Here is a 20,662-nt window from a genome sequence, read left to right as displayed (position 1 = left end):
CAGCGTCTGTCTTGGCGGCACTGAGGGTACAGTTAATCCATCAAACATACGACCTCTCCAGTCAAAAATGCTTATTTTGGCCTGCCCCAGGAAGATTATTTAGATATAAAAGCGAGAACAGGAGCTCACAATGAATTATTACAGTACTTACCAGATTCCAGTGCACTCATTTACTTTTTTAAATAATTCACCCGAAAATTGCCTGGGCAGTGCCATCCGCTACGAAAGCAAAACCAAAACCGCATTCCGGTGTTCGCAACGGGCTACCGTCAGAGCCAGCCTAGCCAGCATCATCGCCATCGTCAAGACAAGATGGCGACTATGGATGGCGACAGAACGAGCTCTTGCACAGCAGGGTAACTGACACTCCACTTTCAGTCTGATTACGAAAGCTAATTCAAATGATAAGTTATTTTAGATGTAAAGCCAATAAGTCGCCTCACGTGTTCTTGGTGTTCCGTAAAATTGCATGCATCACAGGACGAACTAGCGAAGTGATTAGTCTAAGCGTGGGACGTGATCCCGTTTGCGATTGCGGCGGAGTTGTTTGATAAATGCGCTATGTACTGCACACAGGACGACGTACGGTTCTTCACAGACAGCAATAAAGTGCTGGCTAAGAGTGATGACGATCAATATTAATTAAATAAATTTGCATACTGCCAAGGTAAAGTTTGCTCGTTTCGTCTTGTTGTTAGAATCGAAGGCATGCTACGTTTTTCTTGCTCAACAATCGGACGTGCGTTCGGTTTATACTTTGATTAGGAACTCTAATTGATTTTTCTGTTAGTTTTCTACTTTGAAACCCATAAAGAGAGGGTGCACGTTCAATTTGGGAACGTGTTAGAGTCACGGCAAACAGTGCCAAATAAATCAGCGGAGTGTTTTGATGTTTTTTCGGCCTCTTGTTCAATACGACCCTGCTGGATAATTCGACCAATTTCTTCATTCCCGTAACAGAAGTCTACTGTATCTGGTGCAATTCATTCAGTTTACTCGAGCCTTTTCAAATGCCTTACTACATACTTAGCACTTCTATAGTCTCTGCTATAACTGACACATGTTCCTGTATTCTGCACCAGCTTTACGGATGCTGGCTGTGCATTGTGATGACCTGGTGACGTGGTCACTTTGGAACTGAGGTGCAGGCTGCACTGCTGGCTGATCTCATATTATAGTGATGATTCTGCACTGGTGCCGGCGTCTGACTGTACATTCTCACTGACACCGTCATGAGGGTGATTGGGGGGATAGGCTGTGTTGCTGACTTTTCTTTGACTTTTGACACTGATGACACAATGCAAACGATTGTGGAACTCCCCTTGACAGTTTTTTGCTGTAAGAAAACTGTACCTACCACCACTGGGCAATGAACTAATGTTGTCTTATTGTGCGCAAATAAATGTCACTCACTTGTCGACTGCCATCCGCCTGACCAGGTCTTGAGGAAAGTGCTTCACCAGGTCTCCGTCGACATGGTGCCTAAAATCGTTGGTGGCCGCTTGCATGTTTTGCCTGCACCACACAGATTGGAGTGAGTGCACAACTAGCGCAAGTAACTAAACCAGTGCATTACATGCAACAACAGTGGCAATGTGCTTGGAGCTAAAAAAGCACGGCACCCTCACCACCAGTTTCTGTCATACAGACAGCGAAAGACTTTTGTAAGTGTCATCGTGAAAGTGAAAATAATGTGCGCGCAACAATTCCATGTAAAACACAGATGACTCCTCGATCTATAATGAGTGAGAAGGTTCGGGGGAACCGAGGGGTTAAATTTTTACTACTAACCTTATGGAGCCAACAGAAACGACGGTGGCCAAGGAAAGCATAGGGGTAATTAAGTGTTTCGTTACTGAAACGTGTAAACAATAAGGAAAAGTAAAGTGATAGTGCAAGAAAAGACACCTTGCCACCAGTAGGATTCAAACACGCAACCTCTGTTTGGTATGTGCAATAGTCTCCCAGTTCAGCTAAGAAGTCCAGTTTCTGAATTTCTTAGGCAGCTGCGTAGGTGTAGAGAGCATAGCCCTGGAAGTGTGCGCCAGCGCAACTCATAGCCATGGTAGCACATGTGGAACATCCTTTCAACGACAGGAGCCACATTGTACACGAATTTTGGGGGCAGGCAATTGGCCAACAAACCCCCGTATGCTACATGGAAACATCCAAGGCTCCCATGCAATGAGTGTATACTGTCATACAGTGAAATCCCGATAAGTTGACATCTCTGAATTCGATCTGCTCTGCTGGTCCCGACAAAGTCCTGTGTATTTGAACAGAGAAAAGATACTGCGAACTCGAACTCCGAGAACCATGCAACGGTTATTTCGAACAACATCTCTCACTCCAATGCACCGCTTTTTGGACAAACCGGAGCCAAATGCAAAGCTTTGATGTGTCACTAGCTACCATAATCTCGCGCCTCATAAGAATGATGAGGAAAGCCGCGCGGGAAGCCGAGACCGAATCGGAGCAAGCAGACTGACGCGTGCCCTCCTTTCCCACCCGGCTTAAAAAAAAGCAGAAAATAGCCCCCAGCGCACACTTGATCACATTACCGCGCTCGATCACGTCCTCTTCAACATGGCGCACGCGGCAGGACAGCACGCATCGAGCCGCCATCCTTCTTGGGTCACCTCTCGCACGTTCTCCCATACACCCACAGCAAACAGTGCACAAGGGACTATCTTATCGCACTTGAACTTTATACGGAACCTAGGCTTCTTACGGTACAAGTCGCACGCTGATGGAGCAAAGATAAGTCTTTTTCAATGCGAGCCCAGTCAGTTTTGGTTTTGCGCACTGTACCGCATAATTAATCGGGTGCTATATTTAAAAGGGCTCTCCTTAGTTCGAACTTCGCTTTACTTGAATAAGTTTCTGGTCCCCCTTGGAGTTCGAACTAACGAGATTCTACTGCACTAAAGCAGAGCTTGCAGTGTGAATAGAGAGTCTCACATTGCACAGATGTTCAGACAGGCCAAGTGGACACGTGGACTACATTTCTTGCCATCTATTACATCCAACAAAGGTTCTGATCCCATGAAACCCGAGGAAACCATGACACGGTCATGACACGATCGTCCAACTATTCTCAGTTTATCATCGCACGTGACAGTAGCAGAGCCGATATGGTTATCCACACAAAAACACTGGGTTCTCAGAGCGCACTTTACCTTGAAATTTCAATTTGAAATCATTGGCCCTAAGCCCCTTCCTGCGACAGCGACCGCCATTTTGACATCGCTTGCGTGATGTTGTGAAGTGTGGAGCTACCATCGTGTGTGCTCCGAAACCTTTCGAAACCATGTGCACACTGTGCTGGACTCTGCTTGCTCAGGCATTCAACGTCGCAGCGAGGGTGTCATTGCACTGTGCCCGCATTTATTTCACTCATAAAAGAAGTGTATAAAAGAAGCGCAAACCAGAGAACATCTGCAGAAACTATCTCAGGCTGACCACCGAGACACACATCGAACAGAATCGCGTGTACACCGCATACATTGACCACGCAGAACGCACACCAGTTTGTACCCTGTGTTAGCAGAATGCAGCGTGGTATAGCTGTGATATCAGAGAATATTAAAATAGGGGCCCCAAACGTTTTGGGGCCCCAAAGAAATAGCGTCGAAGCCGCCGCGCATTCGCAAGACGCAAACTGCGTTTGGGTTTTGCGTCGGGCACGCTATTTCACTGATTTAGCGGGAGCCCCAAAAGCTTTGAGTTAACAAACATGGTAGCACCCATCGAGGCGACGGCTCTAACCGAGCACCAAAGTGGGCTCGATTCCTGGTAACGCGTGAAGTTCATAAGCTAGGAGAAGTGACTGCGGTTATCGCTTTCTCGCAACTGTGTGTAATGAAGATTGATTCATTAGACGCCACTGATTCCAAATTGGATTTCATGGCTCGTAGGTCCAACATGGGTTAGCTTGGCTGGTGAAAGCACATAAAGTTGATTACTCAAAATTAAGCGCAACAAATGGCTTGCTGGTAATAGAATAAACTCTAAATTGTAATTAAACGCGAGAACATGAAAGTCAAAATTATTCTTCTTATCATAAAATGGTATAGTAGTTTATTTTAATATTTATAATAGTTTTTCGCGATGCAAGCGCAAGACGCTATTCGCAAATGCAAAGCCCTATTCTAAAACTTTTTACTCCTGCATGCTACAACACTAACACCCGCAAAGCTCTTTGGGGCCCCAAACTTTTGGGGCTCCTATTTTAAAACTCTCTATTGACATGTGTACATTGTTTATCTTTTCCCGGTGAGTGTTTTTCACCTGCCAACCACTTTTACAAAGTTATCGCACGGCGGAACACGTGCCTTTATGTATAAGAACTTTCTCGAATGTTGTCGCCGATTCTACAGCGAAAGAATCTTCTTGTATCTGGTTGCATGTGCGATGCGTTCTCGAGAGCACGCAAGCAGCAGCGGTTATGCTGGAACGCACAACGAGTCATGCAAAAATAACCGACGCGTTTGACCGATAGATCAGATTTCGATAACTGCCGACTGTGCTCGCATTATCGTGCTTTGAGTGTGACTTGCTTTTCTGGGCACAAGTTCGCCCAATAAACTGTTAAAATTCGTGACTCACAGTTTTGCTACCGTCTGGTCCTTCACTGTCACTACAACGCAACAATAATATAAAGAAATTCAAGTACAAATTTTCTACCGCACCAGTTGCACCATTTGGCCAGCTTTGCTGGGAGATGTGCACAATTTAACATGCAGTGCACACTTCAAGCTTGAAAATTTGGCGTCATGGCCTCTTTAATTGAAACTTTGAAGGCGTTCTATGCACGAGATTTTCAGCATTTACGGCTTTGCACTTGGCAGTGTTCACTGACCGGAAGGCTTGCGCCTCCTTTTCGATGCGGCTTACAGCTTGCCCCAGCGTCTTCTGCTGCGGCGTAGGGAGGTCGATACCCATGAGCCGTGCCTCGAGGCAGTGGCGCTGTACTATACGTTGCTCCTCCTCCGAATAGCGTTTCTCATCCTTGATCAGCTCCTGAAAAAAAGACATAGTGCGTCCACTTGCATCAGTAACCGCTTTCCACACTGCGGATGTGTTCGATTTGTCGTCCCGGACTGCTCGGGACCGTCCGAGGTGCTGCCTTTGGCCAACAAGCGTTGGCGTGCACACCGTCTCAAGCAGTCTAGGTCGACTAATCCATCAAGTTTCCCACTAAAGTTACTTGAGAGAACGTCAGCTACCATTAGATTGATGATTCGTACGTGGACTGGTCTGATCGTCAGCGCTTGTGGCTTCGAACGTTCTGGTGGCTTCGTTTACTACGCTTCACCTGCATTTAGTTTTTATTTGCCTACATTTCGAAGCAACGGTATTTCTATAAATGCAGAATGCGATGAGACTCTGCACACGTGCATAATCATTGCCAAAGGCTGAATTTGTAACGCAATATCTTGTTGAAAGTTTGCAATGTCGCAAAGCCGTTCGAAGCCACAGGGATGAAGTTTAGGCAAATGGATTCACTGACCCTCACTCCCATGCTGGCAAAACCACCATGCTTTGCAGCTTCTATAGACAATAGTGCTACTTCCGTCTAGTAATTTTTTGTAGGAAGCTATATGGACTAATCGAAGAAACCTACACAGGAGGATGTCGTTGGTTGAAGGCGGAGCTAGCCTTGCTGAAACTGCTGGAGATGGCTCCACCTCTGCTCCACCTTTCAGCAGAGTATATAAAATCTAGAGATAAACTGCACCCTCATTCCCTCCCATACATAGCAGAAAATGCAATGGAGGCTAGAGCTGCCTCTCTTCCTGCTCGCATTTGTAGCCAATTGCAATTCAATTGCAATTCAATGTGACGTTAGGTGCAATACTTTTCTGCTGCAAAATATGATGTAATTATTACGTGGAATTCGTTGCAGATCTGAGTCTTTTTTTTTACCAATGACGCAATTCTGCAACCACCGGCCACAGTGCACCACATGCACTCGTGATCGAAACAGGGTATGTTGCAAACTGGATGAATAAAGGTGCACAAATAATACGTCATTCGACATAAGCTTACCTCCACAATTTGTAGTTGTTACATATCAAGCACAGTAGACTTTCGTTAATTCGACTCCAACTGAAGGTGCCGCCGGTGCCCATTCATTTCTATGGGCCCAAAATTTTGTTATTGTGATCCTAAATAGGCCTTTGCTGGACAATTTGGACTTGACCAGTCAGCACGCATGCGCCTGACCCCTGTGGTGATCCCAATAGCGACACCTATAGAGGCAGCATCTGTCCCGGCGGAACTTAGGGGCCAGTGCATATGTTCAGCACACGTCATCTCCTGTCGAAAATGCCTGTTTGTGGCCCACCCTAGGAAGATTTTCAAGCAATAACCGTAGCTCACAATGTTTGATTCAGGTATTTACCCGATATTAATGCGCACCTTTCTTTTTCTGAAGAAAATTGGGCCGCAGATTACCTGCGCGGTATAATCGAACACAAAACTAAAACTGCTTTCGCAACATTTGCATGCTTTGCTCTCATAACACGGATGTATCGCGGCAAAGCGAACTTTAAAAAATCGTGTGGCAAAGTTGACTTTAGGAAACCGGCTGCCATTGCGCAACAATTTTTTCTTGCTAAACAATAAGGGTGCACATTAGATTTCTACTTTGTCTGGGAGCTTTAATGTCATTTATATGTTAATTTAGAACTTTGGACACATAGAAAGTGAGCGCGCATTTTATTCGGGGGCATGTTAGAATTGGGCAAATACAATAGCGGTGTGTTCTGGCGTTTTTTTTTTCTGCATCTTGTTTAATTCGACCCGCTGGATAATTCGATCAATTTCGTCGGTCCCATAAGGATCAAATTAACAGAAGTCGAGTGTAGTAATTTCGTAGAAAGCGTCCGGATCAATAAGCAACTGCACTGTCAAGTGTATGGTAAGAGTCTTCTATGACTGCACTACTAGCATGGCTTCTGCAGCATTGCCTGCTATGTATGAAACGGCATAGTATGTCCTCACTTTCAAAGTGCCATGGTATTGCAAGTATTACGACGATGCGATGAAGATGGCGCAAGTTTTGTAAGACAGACTATCCGCCATCTTGACTACTGAGCGATACTTTGCAAATAGTTTGTGATATCCGTGATATTTTAGTCGAGGCGCAGGCTTCAGCGCAAGATGAACTTTGCAGAACATGTGTCCAGGGCCGTACAGCTGCGCCGGCACACAGGGGGTGCTACTAACCTCAGAGGCCATACAGACCACACTGCTAGCGTTACGGGAAAAATATTGCAAGAAGAATGGCATATAAAAATGCAGCAGAACACTGCCAATACATTCCCAGTGTGCACAGCCCCATTCTTGCATGCCAACCTGCAGACTTTAAAATTTGTAAAAATCCTGCGGACACTGCACAGGAAGAAGGTAGAGGAGGAGGTAGGGGGGGGGGGGGCAGCAACAATTTGTTTTTTAGATTGCATATAGCACACTCTTTTTGTGCGATACACATGCACTGTACTAACGATGATTTACACAAGCACTCTTTTTGTGCGATACACTTGCACTGTACTAACGATGATTTACACAAGCAACACAAACAGTAGCGAACTTGGAACCGCACAAACCGAGAAGCAATGCATTTCGACTTCTTCAGTGACTTTGATGTTGCTGATTTTGCCTACTTCAGAAGCTTGTCCAAATAAAGTTGCTCGAAGCAGGTACAAGGTTGCTGCTCTCGTATGCTTTCACGATCAAAAGAGTTCCGAAGGCATGGTTAGGTACTGATGAGTGGAACTTTTTCGCAAACAGGACTTATTTTTCGTAAAGCTTCACGAAACATTTGAAAAACTGCAGAACCAGCTCGAATTCGTAAACTTAAGGAAATTTCAGAAGAGTTGGTAGATATGCCCCGGGGTTTATTTCTCCTATGCCTTTTTTACATTTTTTTTGGCTTCAGATAGTTGTTACAGCCAAGCCTTGATGTAACGAGTACGATATATTGAAGTAAACCCAAAATTTTTCTCATCGCTATTATTGTGTACAAGGGTTCTCAAAGTAGGTTCCGCGGAACCCAGGAGTTCCGCAGGCCCCTCCTCGGGGTTCCGCGAGCCACTGATAAACTTTCCCTGGTTCCGTGGTCACCAAGTAGCTAAGACAGCGAACACGAGGTGCACTTGATCCAAAGACCCTCCATTACCAATGCTGAAGTGTCAAAAAGCACATCACAGTGCGTAACAGAAACGCGCGAACTGTGCAATAAATACGCCAGCAGCTAGTGCCCACCCGGCCTCTGAAAACGGGCAGAACGCCTAAGCTTTTGGACTCGATTCTCGGAGGCCATAACTTAAGACCATGCGCATTACTCAAGCTTGTAGATAAACAACGACAGTGTGCGCGCACGTATACGTCAGGTTCCTTGGCACTTCATGGAGATTAGCAGGGTTCCCTGGAACCAACGTGCTTGAGAACCCCTGGTGTAAGAAATACGTGCTTATAATGAAAAAGGTTTGACTACTAAATTCATTCTTTTCACACGGGTACAATAATTGCATTCTACCGGTGCTAACAAATGGGGCAGAAACTTGGAGGTTAACAAAGAATCTCGAGAACAAGTTAAGGACCGCACAAAGTGATGGAATAAAAAAAAATGCTAGGCCTAACGTTAAGAGACAGGAAGAGAGCGGTGTGGATGAGAGAGCAAAGAGGGATAGCCGATATTCTAGTTGAGATTAAGAGGAGAAAATGGAGCTGGGCAGGCCAAGTAATGCGTAGAATGGATAACAGGTGGACCATTATAGTTACAGAATGGATACCGAGAGAAGGGAAGCGCAGTCGAGGACAGCAGAAAACTAGGTGGGGTGATGAAGTCAGGAAATTTGCAGGTGCAAGTTGGAATCAGCTAGTGCAAGACAGGGGTAATTGGAGATTGCAGTGAGAGGCCTGCGTCCTGCAGTGGACATAAATATAGGCTGATGATGATGATAAGACACACCCAAAGGGTGCAGACGAGCTTAGACCCAGCTCACCTTGACAGCATGGTAGATGGGCAGGCTCTGGTACTGTCTGGACAGTGCCCGGTGCACCCGTGCCTGTAGCTGCAAAGACAGAGACCCACAAACCTTCTTTATATCCAGCTGTGGACAACAGCTGTTACATCCAACTGAGACCCCAGGGTTACCCCTTCGGATCCACCAGCGGACCTGCGTTACAAACTTGAATAATATGTGCACAAACAACTTACCTTTTCGTATGCCTGGGCAATCTGTTCTGTTTGATTCACCAGGTACAACAGGCGGAGTGCACTCCAAGCTGACTCCAAGGGGGCAGCCAATCTTTCCAAGGGCTCCATGACGGACTCAAAGGTCTTCACGTAGGCTCCATCTGGAGTGGAGAGGCGAAGCGCAGTTGACTTGTGATTACTTGAATTTAGACGAATCTTTGTAAATTTCCGCTAGTATGGGCACCTTTACACACTTACACACATTTACAGTTGATTTGCTACATGTTTAAAACTGCTCGTTAAGAACACTAGATTCAAACAAGTCTTCTGGTTAGTTCCAGTGCAGGACTGAACTGATAGGGCTTAAGAGAAAGCTTTACCAAGGGAGCTTTTATCTAAATACAGGGGCAGGAATAAATAGTTTCGCATGACGTGCAGTGCACTGAATTCGAGGTTTGTTGTAATTGAAAGGAAAAAAATATATCTACCGATCGTAGCAAGTAGATTTCTTTATCTCGACCATCAATATTCCAACAATAAAATGGCCTAAGTATCAAGAAAAAAAGAACAAAAAGAAAGGAATCAGAAGAATCAAGTGTACAACTCTGTGATTCAGCAATAGACAATGATATCACAATTCCGTAAACTGTGCCTATTAAGGCATCTAAAGTAGACAGAATTGATGTATTACGCACCGCCCTGAAATATACCACTAATCAGTGCTGGCATACAAAATAACGGTGAACTGTTTTTGAGTTCATCCAATTTTTTGTATGTCGGTGCTACCATGCAGGTCTCAGAGCACCTTTGACCATGCGCGCTGCATTGCTACCAGTATTGAGTGCGATAAGTACACAAAAAACAAACAAATGCATCTTAGCATGCGCAGGTACACATAAGTCAGTAAAAGCAAGCCAGGTAGTTCAAAAATTCTAATAATTTGTCAGAGAGTGCCAGTGATGAGTGGCTTACACAGTGTGCTCCTTCCTTTTGTGGCTCTCATCTATTCTGCGTGCTGCATTCCACGAGAAAATGAATCCACACCAACTTACCCAACTTTCTGTTTAACTGATAAGGAAATGGACACAATAATGATGCTGGAAAGATGGATGGACGGACAGACAAAGCAAACTTGGATTCGAACTTTAAACTGCTGTTGTGGTAGAGGAAAGAGAGAGATAAAAAGGAAGGTTAATTGACCAGAATAGCATCCCGTCTTGGTACCATACACTGCATCAAATCTTCCTGCTCATCCGAAAGAACTGCACTCCCGAGCACTTCATCTGTAAGCATTGCCTTTGCTTCCAAACCCACAACCTGCTTCCCGCGTCTTCAGATGCAGCTAATCTCCAGGTGAATGCGGTTCTACGACGCTTAATGGATGCCATCCTGCTGAACAGTATGAACACTCAGTCAGCACAACGTGCACTATAAGCAGCACAGAAATTGAGTCCATTACTTGTGCTTCTCAAGTAGAACCTCGGCCTGGGGCAAGCACTACTGACTCTGCAGTGTTGTTTCCCGTTTAAGCATACATCTACAAGGTGAACATGAAAAAAAGTTGATATGCATGTACAGTAGAGTTTACAGTTATTGATCATCAAAATGGTGTGCATTTCTGGACTGATCATAATTGAGTATTAACACTGGGGCATTCGCCATCATTTCTTACCATTATAGTTCTACGTAACACATTACATTAAGCACGTCTTTCCAATGAAGTCGATGATACATTCAAGTTATGTTAGTTGAAATACTAATTAAGTGTTCCCTTTAAGAGTGGAATGTACAGAGCAGTCCAGTGTTAAAAGAAACACAGGAGTGTGTGGTGTCTGCTCGGCGCCACCGCTGCCTGCGATGAGTGTCGCGCAGGCGCAGTGAGCGTTGTGGGCGGTGCTCTTTCGTCGTCTGCTACCATCTGCTGCCACGTTTCGGATCGTTGCGAAGCAAGCTGCTAGTGTAATTCGTATTTAAAAGCAGCCACTTTCCTTCCAGCTAGAAGGAAAGTGACTGGATTGGTTTATAATGAGATAAATGCCCTAAACATCAGCAATGATGCTGCCGTCTTTTTTTCGCCTGCTCAGTTCATAAAGATTTGCCCGCTTCAAAAAATTTTTACTGTGCATGTTGATTCCCATGATTCAGCGATAGCTCGAGTGATAGCTCTTCATAAATTAATATGCTCTTTAAAGGTGCCTGTGGATTCTTTGTTCAGCCTAAGCACTGCAGCGACTCGAACATGCATTAGTACAAATGAGATGGGCACTACACATGGAAAAATATTCTCTAATAGAGTTATGCCGCAAAGAGACGTCTGTAAAACAAAATTATCGTGTTTGTCTTGTAATATGAAATGGCAAAAATGCCCTGCAAGTTAATATTTTGCCTCGTCTAATCTTCTTCCAGCTTTGCAATGGCTGGCTATCAGTGTGTGACCATGCAGTCACCAGCCAACATTAAAAAGGTGTAATCGGCTTGCTTTGCTACTATCCGAAGCGCAGGCAGCAGACGACAAAAGAGCACCGCCAACAGCGCTCACTGCACCTGCGTGAAAATGGCACGCGCTCTGGTGTTCCCTTTAACAGAGGACCGCTCTGTACACCGATTCGTCAAGTCACTGCAGTTCGGCAACACTTAATGGATGCCACCTGCTGAACAGTATGAACACTAAGTCAACACAAAGTGATTAGCGTACAACACAGTCACTGATCACTCCAGGTAACATTCGCATCTCCTGAACTTCGATTAGGGACTGCAGCTAATGAAACAAGCACCTTGCAGCTTGTTCCTCCAGCTGGGACACGCCAGCCTCGAACTCCACAAGCAGCTTGCCGACAGCATTGTAGCACTGGGCTCCCGTGAGGTGCACATACTCTGGCGGCGCAGCTGTGAACCGCAGCAGCGGGTTGGTGTCGGCTGTGTCCTCAGGCACCTCAGGCACCCTGCACAGCAGCCAGAGATTGATTTTGCACCACTCAAAAGCTGCCCTGTGGCTGTGGTGCTCTCTGCACCTGAATACGAAGTAGTGGATACGATTCCCGCAACTCCAGTGGGCGGAATATGAAAGCACCTGCCCCCATTCCCTGCATCCCTTTTCTCATAAAGCATCTGTGTCTGTTCTGTTCTTTTATTTTTCGGAATCCATTTTTAATCTGACGCCACACAGACATAAATAAGCCTGCAAGCAAGCAATCGTGAGCCCCGAACAGAGGTTCACAAGAGTGATTTGCGGCAACATCACTTGTTTTAGCCATTTCGCTTTTCGACTATGTTACATACAATTACAGACAAGTATCGGAAAGTGTGGTTGACAAAGACTGAATGCAATTATAACACACAAGCTATACAGTGTATCATCCAGAAATAGCAAAGATCTCTGGAAGAAGCAGTTGTCAGGTAGTGCACTTGATTAAAGGCTTGTGATGATGATGACGAAAGGTCATGCACTGCACAATGAGGTTAATAACACGGTTGACACCTTGTTTTCGTCCTCGTGACATTGCTAATAACGACAATCCGTGTCCACACTGCAAAAGACATCGGCTAATTCTTACGTCCTGTAAGCCAGTGGAAAACACGTTCACTCGAGTCGCTGAGCCATAGGCAATGCCTAAGCAAAGGCCGGTAGGTGAGTGTTTGTGAGCAGTTTCACCAATTTGTCCTTTCTGGGCGATCGTGTATACTTTGAGTGGGTTAAACTGAGAGCCTATAAACACGCAAGCTTGCACGCACACATCCCATCACAGAGACAAGGTAATTAATTAAGCATAACGATTGGTTCTAGCGTTCGCTAAACGCGGCGGTATTCGTTTTCGCTTTCTTCGGAGACAAGCGGAGGCGAAACTGGGCGAAACTGCGTTGGTTTTCTTCAGCGTACTGACGCTCAGTAAGCTCTGGTCAGGGGTTCGCTTTAGCCCACGAGAATGCATTGTGTAAAGGCTTGCGGACACTTACAGAACGATATACTTGTGCCTTTTCTGAGTGCCAGCGACGCCAAATCGCCGCGCAGCAGCGATCACGGCTCTGCGCGAGGACCACATGAGCGCGGCCATGTTTGTTTGAGACCGGCAAAGTTGCAGCGGACGAGAACAGCAACTTTCAACGATTGCAGGCAACGTAGAGTCGTTACTTTGCATCTACCGGTCATAATTCTTTTAAACGGGACAGGCTTACTTGCGCTACGGGTGAGATAATATTATATTAAACATGTTCCTTAATTACTTTGTAGCCAATAATAGCCACTCCGCGTGAAGCGTAGGCTACAGTGGCTAGAATGGGGAAGTGTGTTGAACCGACGCCTCCTATGCCTGGAAAATGAGCCGCGAACTCGCTGCCCTACCCTCGGATTTTTGTCTCCCCCACCGGTAGGTAGGCGAGCGCCTCTGACGGGCGATCCTTGTAAACATCCCGGCGCGCGGCGGCCGGGAGCCGAGCAGCTTGTCGCGAGCAGACGACACCTTGCCGACCGCGCGTGGTCAAGTCGTTTCTTTATCGCTGTTCCGAGATCATGCGAGTCACCTTATGGGGCTTTTTGTCGCTGGTCAGTTTGTTTTAGTACAAAAATTTGCTAGAGAGCTGCAAATTTTAGCGTGGCGTCAGCGGCGCTGAAACCTACGCCCCTACGCCGGCGTGTTTTTTTTTTTTTTTTTTTTTTTTTTTTTTTTCCAGGGACGCCGGCGTGAGCTCGCGCTCTCCGCCGGCGGACAGCGCGCTGCCGGCTGCTCCCGGCTAAGGGCCCATTCACACTTGCGACTAGGCGAGGTCGCGCGACCAATTGCGACTGGCGACCAGAAAACTACTCAAGACGAACGATGTTCACACACAAATGCGACCGACGAGTCGCTAAACCGAAATGTATCACGATATGCCTTTCACGTCTACTTGAAATGTCATCGCCGCGTAAAATAAGCGTCTGCGTATACGGACGTCCTGTTCCTTCGCATCTGATTGGTTCAGCTGTTCTGCGACTGCGGTCGCGCGACTGAAAAATCGAGCAGTGAGCGACTGGCCCGAAACGGTCGCATTTCGAGAAAAGCGACCATTTGCGACTACTTGCGACTGGTCGCTTAGCGACCAACTTGGTCGCGCGACCTCGCCTAGTCGCAAGTGTGAATGGGCCCTAAAACTCCTATATTTATAAATGTAGCGCCATTCTTCGATCTTGCCGCCACCGCGCTCACCCCGGCGCTTCCTCCTCGCCCTCTCTTAGCCGCCTCCTGTCGCCCCAGCCTCCTCCGCTCCCCCATTGGGCAATCCGTGTCACGTGGAAGTTCGCGTCGCGCTTTTGTATATTTTTTTCTTTCCAGCGCGCTCCGACTGCCATTCTCGGGCCTGTGCGACGAAAGTGCTGTACGCACAAACGGATCAAACGTGTTAGGGACAAGAACTTTGTTGTGATGGCATGCTGCTGCGCCTTAAGTTGCCGCAACCGACAAGGCGAGGGCAAAAGGCTTTTTTTGTTTACCATCCGGCGTGCGCAAACGCTTGCTGCACACTTGATATTTGCGCCGTCTCGCATCGTCGCGTTGCTACTTCCAAAACGGCATTATTAAGACCAGTTACTGACTGACGAAGCAAAATCGCGCCTCAAAAACGTCTCCGCAGGGCGCGATCGAAGTTTTCCTCGGATTTCCTCTGGTAGCGCGTTAGCTGTCGCCTGCCACGGCAGGCCCGACGCAGGCGGCGCCACTGTCGATATCGCGCCTCGATCGCGCTGGTCGCGCCTACCCCTAACTATATTTATAAAAGTAGCGCCATCCACTTCCCTCCTCCTCCGTTCCCAAAGACATTGGGCCCAAAATATAAGAAAGCATTAAGAGAGGCAGTGAGCAAAATGATAATGGACGGTAAAGCCCCTGACGGGTGGAGACTGAGCAGGATGAGCATGATATATAAGGGAAAGGGGGACAAAGCCGACATAAACAACTACCGTCCCATAACAGTGACGTCAGTGGTTTACAGGGTGGTGATGCAGATTATAAAGGACAGACTGCAGGCATGGGTGGAGAGCGAGGAGGTGCTGGGGGAACTACAAAATGGGTTCCGAAAACAAAGAAGGTTAGAAGATAATCTGTTCTCATTGATGCAGTGTATTGAAATAGCAGAAAAGGAGCACAGGCCCCTATATCGCTCGCATTTCTGGATATCAAGGGAGCCTATGACAGTGTAATCCAAAAGATTTGTGGGACATACCGGGCACTCTATATGTGGAAGATGGAGTAAGTAAACTTTTAAACGATATCTATAAAAGTAACAAGGTGCTTATAAAATGGGAAAACAAGGTATCTGAGGCTATAGAGATACAGCAGGGGCTTAGGCAGGGGTGCCCTCTGTCACCTCTGTTGTTCATGCTGTATTTACAAGGATTAGAGAAAAATTAGAGAGGAGCGGACTTGGCTTCAACCTTTCCTTTTTCAAGCAAGGAGAATGGATTAAAATGTCATTACCAGGACTGATGTACGCGGATCACATTGTACTTATGGCTGACAACAAGGAAGACTTGCAGATATTAATGGACATGCATCTATGGTAAAGAGGGAGGTAGCTTAGGTTTGAAGTTTAGTAAAGAAAAATCGGCAGTCATGATTTTCAATGATAATCAGGGCAGCGAGCATAGGGTACAGGAGGTTACGCTGGAGGTGGTGGATAAGTACAAATATCTTGGAGTGTGAATAAACAATGGGGCTGAGTACCTAACAGAACATGAAAAATATTTAACGGCTAAAGGTAGCAGAAATGCAGCTGTGATGAAAAATAGGGCACTGTGGAATTACAATAGGTACGAAGTGGTGAGAGGGATTTGGAAAGGGGTGATGGTCCCTAGTTTGACTTTCGGCAATGCGATCCTGTGCATGAGATCAGAGGTTCGAGCAAGGTTGGAAGTTAAGCAGCGAGGGGTAGGTAGACTGGCTCTGGGAGCACACGGAAATACACCAAATCAGGGGGTACAGGGTGACATGGGATGGACGTCATTCGAGGGCAGGGAAGCCAGCAGCAAGATAGAATTTGAGGAGCGATTGAGAGAGATGGCAGAAAAGCGGTGGGCAAGGAGAGTTTTCAGTTACTTTGTACATGAGGAATGTTGATACAAAATGGAGGAAGCTGACCAGAAAACTTGTCAATCAAATATTTGGACTGCAGGAGGGGTGCAAACCAGGAACAGCGGTTAAGAAAAAGGTTAAAGAAACCGAGAGGGGTCTGTGGAAAACAGGGATGCAGACGAAATCAGCACTGGGAGCATACAGAACTTTCATGCAAGAATTATTGCCAAAAAAAATATCTATGAAAAGCCAGGACGGGAGTATTGCGGACTAAGATGTACCGAGTCAAGTACCAATGTATAGATACGTTGTGCAGTTCATGTGGAGAAGAGGAAATGGCTGAACACCTCATACTTTTCTGTAAAGCGCTTAACCCTACAGTGCAAAGCAACGGGGCTGATTTTTTCAAAGCATTGGGGTTTAGGGACAGTGAAGGCAGAACCAAGATAATTTCCGTCGCTTGGAGATACTGAGATAATATTTTGCATTCCGCCTAATTACATAATTAGTGATAATTAATCAACTTCTCGAATATTATAATTAGGTGAAAAGTGTCAATGAAAAAATTGTAGAGCAACATAAAGATGTCACTGTTTCGCCCGAAAGGCGAAGCGATAGCAAATTAGTAGAGAGCTATTCGGAGTAGGGATAGTAGTTTTATCGGCTGCATAAACTTGGACACATTCGCTTACTAACTAAATTAACAAGCGTGGTGTCAGCGCGCACAAGCAAACATGAATAGATCACACTGAATGACCGCAAACAACGACTGTCAAAACGCTGGCAGCAAGCACAGCCGCCGCAGCGGGCGAAGGTTCGTGTGATCTATCGCTTCAACGGAAACTGAGCGGCGAATGCACAGCGCATACAAAGGTCAGAGCCGTGTGGAGATAAGAAACGGTGCAGGGCGACCGCGACAAGCGGGCAAAGTAGAAGCCCAGTTGTTGGCAGAGTAAAGCTGCCCCCCTCCCTCCCTCCCGCGCTGCCTTCCCGCTTTCTTGCTTTCGCGTTGGAGATTGAGTGGCCAGTTCCCCTTGCGCCCGGTTGCAAGATACGCATTCGGTGCCTCCGCACAGCGTCGCCTCGCCTCCCTCACTCCCATACCCCCACGGCCTTTCGCGCGACGGTCGCGTTTGCTTTCTGCCGTGCGTTCGCTCTCCGTGATAGCACGAGTCCCCCGCGCGCTATCACTTGCGCATACGGCGCGCGGCGACGATTTTATCGCCCTTGAACTTTATACGGAACCTCACGGCGACGCCGACGGCAGAAATCCGGTTGAAGTGTCCATATAATTGCTCTCGCAATAAAAACTCCCGATACAGCTTTCTGTTTCTCAACACGTGCTACATAAAAGCGTTTTTCTGAGCGTGAAAGAAGCCCGCGAATACACGCAAGGTGCCTCGAGCGGAAGGTCGCGCGTGTTAGAGTTAATATAGCCATAGAGTTAATATAACCTACTATAGAGGAAAAGCTCCCCATAGCGCCCATGTATTGAAATCGGGAACCGCATGGGCGCAGCCATGATGCTACTTTGTGCAGGCGCGCAGGCGCAGACGACGAGATGCGATTCAGAAGAGGCGCGCCAAGTCAGTTATAGTAACTCTATGGCGCGCCACGTAATATAGTGAGGAACTCTATGCGAGCCTTCGTCAGTCTTTATACGTCAGTCACTATGGTAGCGTCATCTAGTTAAGGCGCCTTAAAGGCTAAAAGCCTTTAGTACACCGTAAATTTCGCATCAAAATTTTCTAAATAAGCTTCCGATCGTTCCGAAAAATATACCGAATGAACTTCAAACGTTGTCGGTGCCTATACGTGCTACGTGTAGATGCTTCCTTATGCATAATATTTTGATATCTTTAGTGCTGCAACAATGAGTCGTAGCAACATGGCGGCGCTTCTGCGGTCCCCACTTTTTTCACTCTATCGTATGGAGGAACCACGAAGCCGGTCGTGGGAGCAACAGGAGCTTCAGCGTAGGCCATCGTTGATGGCCCTACTGAGCGTCGATGCAGTGTGAGCGAGGCTCTTTGTATGCTTTCAATGTGGGCGATTACGTGTTGCTAAGTGGGAGACCACACAGCGCAGAAGTGACGTACAGGAGGGAAAATGTTGTGGTGCCACTTGGTTTTGACACCCGGGAGACAAAACCTCATAGGCGACGAGCCTTGGCGACGACACTTGAAATATGAAGGCTGAAGTCCACAGAGTGCTTGTGAACGTGACTGCCACCACGGGGAAAGGGACGCCGCACATAGAGTTAGAAGGCACGGCTTGGGTGCGGGCGGTCGAGAATTTAATTGCGCTGCTTTTAGCGGGGGACAGCTTCAGGTGATTTGAAACTACAGTGTACTAGAAGAGTTTATTTGAAACAATCCAGTAGACTATAACCGCGAGGTAGAGTGTACTAGAATATGGTCGAGTGGGACGAGCGGCTGGGGCGGCGCATGCTTTGCAGTGAGGCGCCCGACGTGGAAAAATACTGGGGCGGCGCTGCGGTCGAAGTGGATTGGGCCGCATCAAGGTCGCGCCGTTGGAAACTGCTGGCGATACTGCTCGGCAGGGTCATTCGTACGACTTCGCGCGCTGGTATTTGCGTTCAGACGGATCAAATGGGGTTCATAATTGCATATGACATGTATTTATGCCTTAAGAATAAATTCCTTTCTTTCTCTTTTTTATTTTATTTTTTAATGCCGCTCGATGATTTCGCGTGCATTGCGGCCGCAGTGTCGGCTTTCATTCTACGATGTTATTGTACGGTTCCCTTTGGAGAAAAAAATATTTGTCTCGTTCTTCAAGCAGCATGTATCTCTCATGTGTATTGTTGCGCATATAGTTTATCTATCAGTAGGTCTTGCGAAACGCGGACGAAGCAACATATGTAACCTTCCTGCTTGCCGCTTCAAACAATTGTAAAGCATATCTGCCCCATCCGGCGCCTTGTACTTAGATTTACGGGAAGCATTCGTATAGATTTAAAAGAAAGAGTAAACTGCAGTGCAACATTCCATTCAAGTTTCCGCCTTTCTCGCGTAACAGAATGCGGAGTAATAATTGGTACTGGGTCATTTATTGCAGTCGGACCTCGAGCGCCGAAAACGGTTTTAGTTAGCCATACGTGGAATTTTTTTTTTTCCAGTCGATACTTCAAAAAAGAAAACAAAGAAAGAAAGGCTGCGCGGTAGCCTAATTAGTGCCTATATCGTGGATATGGCGTTGCGCACTAAACTGGAGCTCGCGGGTTCAATCCAGGTCGCGGAATGCGGGTGGAACTGAAATGGAAAAAGGCTCGTGTACTTCTATTTAGGTGCACGTTAAACAACCCCAGGTGGCAAAAACTAAACCGGGTGCCTCATAATCATATCGTGGTTTTGCCACGTAAAACTCAAGTATTTGCTCATATTAAAAAATGAAAAAGCAGGTGGCTGCGTTCTTCGGCTTATTTCTGGGGATGCAAACAACATAAATTATTCTTGAGTCTGTTTTCCGAGCAAAACATGTTATCCTTATCCTATATTTCATGCGTAAATGTAATGCCGTTCCCAAATGTATGACCGCTCATGCTCTGCAGCTTGTATATTATAAACGGCTGCGTTCAGTTATCCGGTGCACTATTATAACGAGCATAATGAAACAATTGAAGGAACGGCATGTCCCACATATACGCGTAGAGATATGTGCAGATCTGTTGCGTTCGTTGAAGAAGATAAGTGTGGTACCACATGGGGCACTGAGTTTTGATGGGTTGAAAACATGGTGAGACTGTCAAAAATTCTTGTCTGAATCAAGTTAGCAGATTTACAGGCTGCCCCAAAACGGGGCGTTTATATTGAATGAGAGCTAGGAACTTGTTGAGCAGGACTTATTAACACCCGTCCGTTAATTCTCTCAGGAACTGCGCCTCTGCGCAACAGCCACGACTCTCCGGCAGCAAAATCATTCGGAACAACAGTCCTCACTTGCATGCAGTCACTCACCTTTGAGATTTCAATAGTGCTAGCTAGCTGTTATGCGTTACATTCGAACGGAAATGACTATTCGGCGTCGTACAGTATATCAATATAACACTTGCACGCACGCACCACACGCACGCACGCACGCACGCACGCACGCGCACACATACACAGACGCACAGACACACATCTTTCTTCTTTCTGGGGTTTTACGTGCCAAAACCAGTTCTGGTTATGAGGCACGCCGTAGTGGAGGGCTCCGGAGTAATTTTGACCACCTGGGGTTCTTTAACGTGCACTACAACGCAAGCACACGGGCGTTTTTGCATTTCGCCTCCATCGAAATGCGTCTGCCGAGGCCGGGATTCGATCCCGCGACTTCGTGCTCAGCAGCGCAACGCTAGGTGACTGAGCCACCTCGGCGGGTCCACGCACACACATACACATTATATATAAGA

General features: G+C 46.6%; 2 protein-coding genes across 4 annotated transcripts in view; one reads left to right on the top strand and one right to left on the bottom strand.

Moving 5' to 3' along the window:
• Positions 1–13,460, bottom strand: part of LOC119453152 (uncharacterized) — an 86,099-nt gene extending 72,639 nt beyond the window's left edge. For 2 of the 3 annotated variants that reach the window (XM_049667602.1, XM_049667601.1), the window contains exons 1-4: positions 9,230–9,399; positions 9,015–9,083; positions 4,862–5,022; positions 1,414–1,515 (exon numbers count right to left, since the gene is read on the bottom strand). In XM_049667602.1, coding sequence (XP_049523559.1) covers positions 1,414–1,515; positions 4,862–5,022; positions 9,015–9,083; positions 9,230–9,337 — 440 coding nt within the window. In that variant the 5' untranslated portion in view covers positions 9,338–9,399. Of the gene's footprint in view, positions 1–1,413; positions 1,516–4,861; positions 5,023–9,014; positions 9,084–9,229; positions 9,400–10,518; positions 10,526–11,990; positions 12,151–13,162 lie in introns of those variants that run through there. The other variant, XM_037715161.2, reaches the window with a different exon arrangement.
• A 4,734-nt stretch (positions 13,461–18,194) lies between these two features.
• Positions 18,195–20,662, top strand: part of LOC119453144 (zinc finger protein 425-like) — a 204,268-nt gene continuing 201,800 nt past the window's right edge. The window contains exon 1 of the mRNA XM_049667595.1: positions 18,195–18,264. The gene's annotated coding sequence lies outside the window, so the exon portion shown is untranslated. The remainder of the gene's footprint in view (positions 18,265–20,662) is intronic.

Source organism: Dermacentor silvarum, chromosome 5 (assembly GCF_013339745.2).
Source record: "Dermacentor silvarum isolate Dsil-2018 chromosome 5, BIME_Dsil_1.4, whole genome shotgun sequence".
NCBI classification, from domain to species: Eukaryota; Metazoa; Arthropoda; class Arachnida; order Ixodida; family Ixodidae; genus Dermacentor; species Dermacentor silvarum.
The sequence above is the reverse complement of the archived record's forward strand: the minus strand, read 5'-3'. Positions and strand labels throughout refer to the sequence as shown.